Source organism: Drosophila innubila, assembly GCF_004354385.1.
Source record: "Drosophila innubila isolate TH190305 chromosome 3R unlocalized genomic scaffold, UK_Dinn_1.0 2_E_3R, whole genome shotgun sequence".
Lineage (NCBI taxonomy): Eukaryota > Metazoa > Arthropoda > Insecta > Diptera > Drosophilidae > Drosophila > Drosophila innubila.
In genome coordinates this window covers 14,718,309-14,727,150 of record NW_022995380.1, presented here as the reverse complement: position 1 = coordinate 14,727,150, position 8,842 = coordinate 14,718,309, and the positions used below count along the sequence as shown (strand labels likewise).

Below are 8,842 nucleotides of genomic sequence, written 5' to 3'. Positions count from 1 at the left end.
TCATTTTTAAAATGTTCGCCTACTCGCAATAATTGTTATTGTGAATGGAGCTACCGCACTTGCTATGGTGAAACCAATCGATAAGGTAGTTGCGTTTTTGATGAACGAACTTCTCTTTTTTTATCGATGAAGGTTTGTAGTTCGTCAGCCCTCGGGAAGAGAAGTTAGAAAAATAAATTCTTAAAAAAAAATATGTATAAATATATTCGGAAACGTACGTATTTTTTTAAGTTAATATAATCAAACCAGATCGGAGATTTTAACGTGATGGGCAAGCCTCGGCATAAGGAAGCCTCGCTGAAAAACAACGGCACTTTTCGTTCAATGAACGAACTGCCTTGGGATCTATTCACTGAACGAACTATATTAGAACTAAATGACCTACAATCAGGGATTTAGTTCGTTCACTTTAGGGACTAGCTCAATAGAATTTAGTTCGAACGTTTTGATGCAACTCTATTCCTAAATTCCACGTAGTTGAAATTTGTGAATTAGCGGATTTTACACGTTTTAAATATAATGTCGGGTGTCTAAGTCATTAGTTTTAGTTGTATAAGTGGAAAGTGCAAATAAGCGAGCATAAGAAAGACAAACCACAGCCATGAACATACCCGAACAAAGCCGTTTCGCGATCTACGCGTTGGGCATCTTTTTCACATACTTCTTGTATGGAATCGTCCAGGAGAAACTTACGCGCGGTCGGTATGGAGATCAGGTGCAACCCGATGGCAATGTGGGCGAACGTTTCACTTATACCCTGGCCCTTGTGTGGGTGCAGTGCTTGTGCAATTATCTATTTGCCAAAGGTGAGTTACACAGACCGGCTTCTAAATGCCGGTACAGAAAGTCAAGTAATTGTTTTTACAATATGTTACGCCCATTTATTTGTTTCAGGCATGCTTACGGTGAAACCGCAGAAAGAGGATACTACACACACGGGCTATTATGCGGCAAGTTCACTCACATATCTTCTGGCCATGGTCTCAACGAATATGGCACTACGTTGGGTGCCTTATCCAACCGCCGTTGTTGGCAAGTCAGCCAAGCCCATTCCAGTGATGATACTGGGTGTGCTGATTGGACGCAAGTCGTATAGCTGGACGAGATATGGCTGCGTACTCACCATTGTTCTGGGAGTCATTCTGTTCATGTTCAAGGAGAGCAAGGTGTCCAATTTACCCGCTGAGACGACAGGACTTGGCGAGCTACTGCTCTTCTTGAGCTTATCCATGGATGGCCTAACTGGCGCAATACAGGAGCGTATGCGTGCCGCCAGTGCACCGTCCGGTCAGCAAATGATGCTGTCCATGAACTACTGGAGCACATTAATGCTCGGCGTTACCATGATTGTGACAGGTGAGCACTCTTGATGTATAACTGCATATATATTAACAATATTGGTTTCTCTTAGGCGAAGGAATGGCGTTTATTCAGTTTGGCATTCGGCATTCAGAGGTTTGGTTACATCTGTCCATGATTGCGCTATGTGGCGCTTTGGGTCAACTCTTCATTTTCCTGATGGTTGCGAATTTTGGACCTTTAGCCTGCTCTGTGGTCACCACCACACGTAAATTCTTTACAGTCCTTTGTTCCGTGCTGTTGTTTGGAAATGTACTGATTGCTCGGCAGTGGCTCGGCGCTTCCTTGGTCTTTGCAGCGCTCGTTACGGATATGGTATATGGGAAAAAACAGCATTCGACAGCGGACAATAAGAAACCGCCCGGCGAAGGAAAACTAAAGGAAGAGCAGAAGAAACTGATTTCATAGAATTTATTACAATGTAGTTTGTCATATTTGTAAATGCAATACAAATCACCTGTAGCTTAATTTAGTTTGTGCTGTAAGTCGTACAAAAGCTAATTCTTATATTTTTAAGAACCACATTTCATTTTATTTTGATCTGAAAACTATTTTTAACAATAAAATAATTAATTTTTATAGAAATAAAAAAATTGGGTTTCACTTGAATTTGGCGCTTACGTTGACAGAATATGAAAGTGGCAGCACGATTAGAGGTGGTTACTGCGGAGCTAAATATGGTCAAATCGCGAAGATATAATTTTTACGAATTGTGTGTACTCTGCAAAATTCGAGTTAAAAAATTTTAAAATTAAAAAAAAAATATTTTTAAGAAATTTTACTGGGAACCAAGGCTGCCACTCGTTTCAAGTTGTGGCTGCACCTTTAGTCTGTTTGCGAAACATAAACACGCCACCTATGGTTTGGTTTTGAAAGTACACTCTGAATTTTAATTTCAGGTAATGAATATTACAAAATGCAATAACTTTGTAATAAATAAATTATTTGATGAAAATTTAAAACTAGATAAAATCAAGGTGTTTATTTTAATAAAGCTTTGAAGGTTGTGACACCTTGGGGAGCTATAAATTAAATTCTTAAAAATAGGTAAAAAAAAATTTACAAAATTATAACAGACTGGTAAAGTTTAAATATTTTAGCTTTAAAATTAAGAAGGATTTTTTTTCCAAGTACAATTTTGGAAATTTAAGTGAAAATTGTACGACTTGCCAGATAGGAAATTTTTTTCTGGGAAAGGTTGCCACACTTCGGTTTAAGACGCCGCCGCAGAATTTCCTGTTGGAATCGCTAAATGTGTGTGAATGTGTGTGTGTTTTAACGAATTGTTCGCTATGCACAGATAGCGTTAATCGCTCGCGGTTTGGATTATTATTATTTTTAACACTTTAAATTTAAATTGTGTGTGTTAAACCATAAATTTGTGTTCCTAAGTAGCAGCTACGCGCTTGGTAATTGCATATTAAGAATTTAAGAGCAAATTACATCAAGTAAAACGAACGAATTGCAAACAAGTGTAGAAGAACTACAAAAATGTGTGTCAAAAGTGGTGAATATAGTGTTTAAAAGTGTCGTTAATTAAAGACAGTGCAAATAATACATATTTTCTACAATACAAATTTATACTCTTATTCGGTAAGTTTTTGTTGTTGTTGCTGCCAGCTGTTTGTTTGTGTGTATTTCAAGGGTCGCTGAATCTTTGTGTGTGTGTGTGTGTGAGTGTTTGTTTCAGTGTGAGATTAATTTTAGCAGCAAAATAAATGGAAAGTGATTGGCACAAACGATAGCACAAGCAGCATTATTTAAAAATAAGCATTTGTTTGTGACGATTTTTAAGCTGGTTGTGAGACATATTCTGCCAAAGCAAATGACAGAATTGGCACCCTCACAACACTTACACACACACACACACACACACACATACATACATGCAGGGAGTCACACGTGAATGACAGTTGCGTTCTTTCGCTCTCGCTCTCGCTCTCCTGCACTCGCTAAGCCAATATGGTGGTTGTTACCGTTAACATTTTGCCGGTTGCCATTGTTATTATGTGTGACGTAAACATATATTCTAGCCTTTTCCCGAAATTGAATAGAAAACTTGCTGCATTATGTAAATTATTAAATTTGTTTCCATGTACATTTTAACTTATTTTACTCAGTGAATGTGTTTGTTGAACTGATTTATGCTTAGACGTTTACTTTTATTGGTTACAGATAGCAAAAAAAAAAAACGCATTTGTTGTTCCCTCTTATCAGGCAGCAATAAAATACTTTATACGTATGTACATTCATATGAATTTAAAAGCAAAACAAAGTATTTTTCTCGTCACTCACGAACACATTTGAATTTCTGTATCTATGTATATGTATGTATGAATGATTATTGTGAATGTGTATAAAGCATTGAAGAACAAAAAAAAAAACAAAAAACAATAATTAGCAACGCCAATCGTTCGATGTTTGCTTCAAACTTAATATGTCTGGCGAGGCGCTAACGAAACTCAATGTTGACACAGATAATTCCGAATAGTTTTGCAAATTAGACAAACTGAGAAAAATCAAAGACAGTGATGTGCAAAGGCTAATAAAGTAGGCTATAAAATACTTTTTCGTAGCACATGATATTGGAAAAAGTATTTTTTATCCTAGTTTTGAAACATAATAATAAATACTTTTTGAAATTAGTAAAAAAAAAGAATACATTGGGCAAGCAATCAACAAGTTGCCACAAATTTCAGCTATTGACAAGTTTTGGGTTTTTTCTTCACTTGGAATCTGCACGTGTTCCAAGTTGACATCGAATTCTACGGTTCAACTGAGGTCAATTATCGCTTGTGACATTTACAGGACTGAATAACAGTGAAAGCTCCCTAAAGTGAGCAACTAAAACACATAACTGAAATAGCTGAATGTATTCAAAAATATTTTTGCTTCTGACTGATGCATAAGATTTGTATTAATTTGTACAAAAGTAAATTAAATATATTGTCCACATGATTTCAGAAAACCCCAACGAAAAGCTTCTGATCCATTTCTAGAGCTTTCACTGTACATACATAATGAAAATATCGAGCGTTTGTTTTACTATTTATAAACACAAGACTATTTTTCATATTTCACTTCTTGTGTGCCCAACTGTCTGCCTGCTTTGGTTTGTGAATTTCCTTGGGATTTCTTTTGTTTAAACTGTCCACTTTCATTGGCATCATCGCTTCCCATTTGTACTGCTCACCCACACCAATGATGTCATCCACGAGTCAGTCACATGTTTGGACTAACGCCCAAAAAAATAAATCCGCTTTGTGCCCGCAAAGATTTTCCTTACGTCGAAAATTGTGATGGCGAAAAGAGAACTTGTTCTGAAATTTCACTATTGATTATGTTGTCGAATTTATGATGATGCTAAGAAAATTCTTGAAACGTGGCTAATGATAGTTGAATTATTCAATGATCATATTTTATGCTGTCTGAACTGTGAGAGCTCATTCCCCTTTTAAGCTGGTCATACCCTCTTAATATGGCCAATCTTATTCTTACTTATTTTTTAAAAATGATTAATGCAAATAAAACAATAATTCAAGATAAGAATTACCACTTTTTCTTTTCTTTAATTTATGTGGGTAACAAAAGGGTTTAACAAACTCTTGGGTTATGGGTTTGCATTTCTTTGAATGTTTAAAATTTCAACTACCCTTATTAAACCATTTCGTATATCGGTAAATGTTATGTCGAAATCCGCAATATAAAAGCGCTGCACGAGTTATATCAACTCAGTTTATAGCACTTCCAAGATGTGTAAAGAGATTGGTGTACTTTTGCTCCTAGCATTACTAGGTAAATATGTTTAAAAACTTTCTTTAAGAATGTGGAAACTAATCTCTTGTGTAGAGTTTTCTGGTCAAGTGTTCGGGGACTGTCGAATTGACAATAGTTATATTCAGAAGTCACTGGGTACATTTACCACGAAGGACGCGCATGGCAAGTCACAACTACTGCGATTCAATTCTGTTGCTGACGGTGCAAATTTAGAATTACACTGTCTTAAAGATGATGGTAAAATAGAAACTCACAACATTGCGTGTCGGAGTGGCAAACTCAATCCGAATAATCCAATACCTTGCGGAAAGACACTCGTAGACAAAGCTCATTGGGAAGACTGCCCGGCAACCATGTACTATATTGGAATTAAAATTCACAACGAATTCTTCGAGCTGTATCGCGCCTGCTACAATAAAGAGAATGTTCAGTCATATTTCTCGGATGCTACAGTCTATTGGAAAAAAATCCGTGAGTAGGAAATTAAGAAAAGAAAAGTTTAGCAACCTTATTTAATCGTCTTTATTAGATCCAAAATTGGATCCACGTCCCCTTTTCTCGACTGATGAACTCATCACACCAGCACAGGCAAGATCCTTTGAGAAGAAGTCAGTTTACGATACCTTCATTAGCATCTATGGTACTCAACAAACCTATGCAAAGATAGACAATAAGAGCATACCCGTCCTATTGATTAATCGTGGACATCTAACCGCCTCGAGTGACATGCTCTTCGCTGATCAAATGACGAGCACTTTCAAGCATCTGAATATTGTACCTCAGTTCGAGAGCATCAATAGCGGCAATTGGTTGAATATTGAACATTGGGTTGGCAATAATATACCTGCGAAGTCTGTTGTGCACGTTCGAACTGGTGCTTTTGGTTTACTAAGTCTTTTAGATTTTAGAAAAGATCGCAAAATGCAACCAGCTTATCTTATTCCCGATAAAAAACAGAATCCTGTGCCTGAGTGGATGTACAAAATAGTGCGGGATGCAAATAATCGCCTGCTTCATGTGTTTTTAACTTATAATAATATATTTAACCCAACCAAACCCAAGGCACATGAGTGCTGCAAAACAGTTGCATGCCCTCTAAAACTGGAAGACTCCCCTACACTTGGCTTCACTTATTGCTGTGAGCCCCAAAAATTTGTTGAATGTGTACATAGAAAATAATTTAAACAAATAATAGCATATAATTTTAATTGAACACCTGATTTTTATAATATTTGTGCAACCTTACAAAACTTTTTATTGCTTTAACGAATTATAAAAAAATCTTTTATTTTATAATAAATGAAAATTCTACAAAAAAAGCTACTTTAGATATTTTTTAATTTTTCATTATCATAACATAGAGATAACTTGGTCGCGTTTTTTTTTTGCTGCTGCTTTACATTCTCTCTCGGAAACAGCTGACAGACATTCTGATTTTGTTATTGTTGTATAAAAGCTTTTACATTTTTTGAGTTTCGTTTTGTGACATCTCAAAGCACATTAACAAAAATTACAACACTCTACTGCTCATTCTTTCACTCTCTCCATGACTTTATCCCCGTCGTTGTGTTTTACTTCATCTGCATGTGCTTTATGAATTGAAATTGCATTTGTAAGTATGCTCTCACGCTTCTACTCTCACGCGAGAGAGAGCAATTGTGCCTTTGGCAAGTAAATGATGCACTCTCCCTCTCTTGTTGGATGCCAATGCATTTATATTTCTTTTGTTTTGTTTTCAATTTCACAAGCTATGGAACCCCATCTACGGCACGCTCTCGGTCATTCGCTCTCGTTTCTTAGTTATTCGCGGTCTACCGCTCTTTCCTCTCTATTTTTCAACAGTTTCACTCAATCTCTCTCCTCTCTGTTTGCGAATCGACTGCTTTAGACTTGCGACTCGCTTGGTTGTCGCTATGGAGATGGCTGCTTCTCAGTTGCATAAAACAATCCAATATCAAAGGAAAGGTGTTTCGAATAATTCATAGTTGTGATTTAGTTCACTTTGAGCGTGGACCATGATTTGTGAATTTTTTGAAGATCACTATTTCTGTGAAATCTAATGCAAAACTATTAGTTAAATATTTATTAATTAATTAATTCACCTTTAAAATTGGACATACCATTTTAATAAAAAAGTTGAAATGCAATTATAACTTTACGATTGTGATTTTAATTGGAATCACAAGTTTTATTATTCTCAATTTTATGGTGGTATAACAAAGTTATTAGTTAAGGGTAAACACACTTTGAATGCTACATGCATTTCCACAAATTTTATGTACCCTTATTAACCCATTATTGTGGTTACAGAAAATAAGATAAATCTGTTATCGGTACATGTTTAGCCGAAACCCGCTTTATAAAAGCGCTGCACGAGCTCTCTAAGCTCAGTTTGTACGGCTTGCGAGATGTATAAAGAAGTGGGTGTACTTTTGCTCCTAGTTCTACTTGGTAAATATATGAAGAACTTATTTGAAAAACATGGAAACTAATCTCTTGAATAGAGTTTTCTGGTCAAGTGCTCGGGGAGTGTCGTTTTAGCCATGATTACATTCAAAATTCGCTGGGAACCTTTACCACGAACGATGTCCATGGCAAGTTACAGCTACTGCGATTCGGTTCTGTTGATGAGGGCACAATTCTAGGAGTACTCTGTCGTGAAGATGGTGGTAAAATAGTAACTCACAACATTGGTTGTCGACGTGGCAGTCTTAATCCGATTGATCCAATACGTTGTGTGGATACAATTGTAGCCAAAGTTCATTTGACAGACAAAGATAATTCCTGCCCGGCGAGCATGTATCGTATTGGAATTGAAATTCAAAATGAATTCTTGGAGTTGTATCGCGCCTGCTATGATAAAGGGAATGTTCGATCATATTTCTCGGAAGCTACAATCTATAGGAAAAAAATCCGTGAGTTGTTAAGTAACAAAAAAAAAGTTAAGTGAACTTTTTGAATTGTGTTTATTAGATTCCAAATTGAAAGCACGTCCCCGTTTCTCAACTGATGAACTCATCACACCAGCACAGGAAGCATCTTTTCAAACCAAAAATATTTATAAGACTTTCGTTAAAACCTATGGCTCTAATCAGAAGTATATGAAGAAAGACGAAAACGGCAGACCCTTGTTATTGATTAATCGTGGACATCTAACCGCCTCGAGTGACATGCTCTTCGCTGATCAAATGACAAGCACTTTCAAGTATCTGAATGTTGTGCCTCAGTTCGAGAGCATCAATAGCGGCAATTGGATGCAAATTGAACATTGGGTTGGCAATAATATTCCTGAAAAATCTTTTGTGCACTTGCGAACTGGTGCTTTTGGTTTACTAAGTCTTCAAGATACTAAATCGAAACCCACTATGCAACCAGCTTTTCTTATTCCCGATAAAAAACAGAATCCCGTGCCTGAGTGGATGTACAAAATAGTGCGGGATGCGAATAATCGTCTGCTTCATGTGTTTTTAACTTATAATAATATTTTTAACCTAACCAAACCCAAGGCACATGAATGCTGCAAAACAGTTGCATGCCCTCTAAAACTGGAAGATTCCTCTTCACTTGGCTTCACTTATTGTTGTGAGCCCCAACAATTTGTTGAATGTGTACATAGAAAATAATAGCAACATATAAAAGCTTATAATTTAGATAAGACTATCCAAAAATGTAAAATATTTAAACAAATAAATTGAATTAAAAGAAA

The 8,842-nt window shown here is 36.3% G+C and overlaps 3 protein-coding genes and 1 long non-coding RNA gene across 4 annotated transcripts; 3 read left to right on the top strand and 1 right to left on the bottom strand.

The window, feature by feature from the left end:
• The first annotated feature begins 432 nt into the window (after positions 1–432).
• Positions 433–1,883, top strand: LOC117791866 (solute carrier family 35 member B1 homolog). Its single transcript, XM_034631771.1, has 3 exons — positions 433–806; positions 895–1,356; positions 1,412–1,883. The coding sequence occupies exons 1-3, from the start codon at positions 602–604 to the stop codon at positions 1,765–1,767; spliced, it is 1,023 nt and encodes a 340-aa protein (XP_034487662.1). The 5' UTR covers positions 433–601; the 3' UTR covers positions 1,768–1,883.
• A 619-nt stretch (positions 1,884–2,502) lies between these two features.
• LOC117790072 lies at positions 2,503–3,424 on the bottom strand. The gene is made up of 2 exons (XR_004617953.1): positions 3,234–3,424; positions 2,503–2,595 (listed from the first exon to the last, which is right to left on the bottom strand). It is a non-coding gene; the product is annotated as an uncharacterized LOC117790072 (long non-coding RNA).
• A 1,600-nt stretch (positions 3,425–5,024) lies between these two features.
• Positions 5,025–6,347, top strand: LOC117790070. The gene is made up of 3 exons (XM_034629328.1): positions 5,025–5,154; positions 5,209–5,607; positions 5,666–6,347. Exons 1-3 carry the CDS (start codon positions 5,112–5,114, stop codon positions 6,313–6,315), a joined length of 1,092 nt encoding a protein of 363 aa, XP_034485219.1. The 5' UTR covers positions 5,025–5,111; the 3' UTR covers positions 6,316–6,347.
• Positions 6,348–7,459: 1,112 nt separating this feature from the next.
• Positions 7,460–8,842, top strand: LOC117790069. The gene is made up of 3 exons (XM_034629327.1): positions 7,460–7,587; positions 7,641–8,051; positions 8,110–8,842. Exons 1-3 carry the CDS (start codon positions 7,545–7,547, stop codon positions 8,757–8,759), a joined length of 1,104 nt encoding a protein of 367 aa, XP_034485218.1. The 5' UTR covers positions 7,460–7,544; the 3' UTR covers positions 8,760–8,842.

Bases quoted from the DNA above. Each gene is read 5' to 3' on its own strand.
- LOC117790070 (XM_034629328.1), top strand. From the start codon at position 5,112: ATGTGTAAAGAGATTGGTGTACTTTTGCTCCTAGCATTACTAG. The intron at 5,155-5,208 runs GTAAATATGTTT...TCTCTTGTGTAG, and splicing joins TTTGCTCCTAGCATTACTAG to AGTTTTCTGGTCAAGTGTTC. The intron at 5,608-5,665 runs GTGAGTAGGAAA...CGTCTTTATTAG, and splicing joins AGTCTATTGGAAAAAAATCC to ATCCAAAATTGGATCCACGT.
- LOC117790069 (XM_034629327.1), top strand. From the start codon at position 7,545: ATGTATAAAGAAGTGGGTGTACTTTTGCTCCTAGTTCTACTTG. The intron at 7,588-7,640 runs GTAAATATATGA...TCTCTTGAATAG, and splicing joins TTTGCTCCTAGTTCTACTTG to AGTTTTCTGGTCAAGTGCTC. The intron at 8,052-8,109 runs GTGAGTTGTTAA...TGTGTTTATTAG, and splicing joins AATCTATAGGAAAAAAATCC to ATTCCAAATTGAAAGCACGT.
- LOC117791866 (XM_034631771.1), top strand. From the start codon at position 602: ATGAACATACCCGAACAAAGCCGTTTCGCGATCTACGCGTTGGGCATC. The intron at 807-894 runs GTGAGTTACACA...TATTTGTTTCAG, and splicing joins CAATTATCTATTTGCCAAAG to GCATGCTTACGGTGAAACCG. The intron at 1,357-1,411 runs GTGAGCACTCTT...GGTTTCTCTTAG, and splicing joins CGTTACCATGATTGTGACAG to GCGAAGGAATGGCGTTTATT.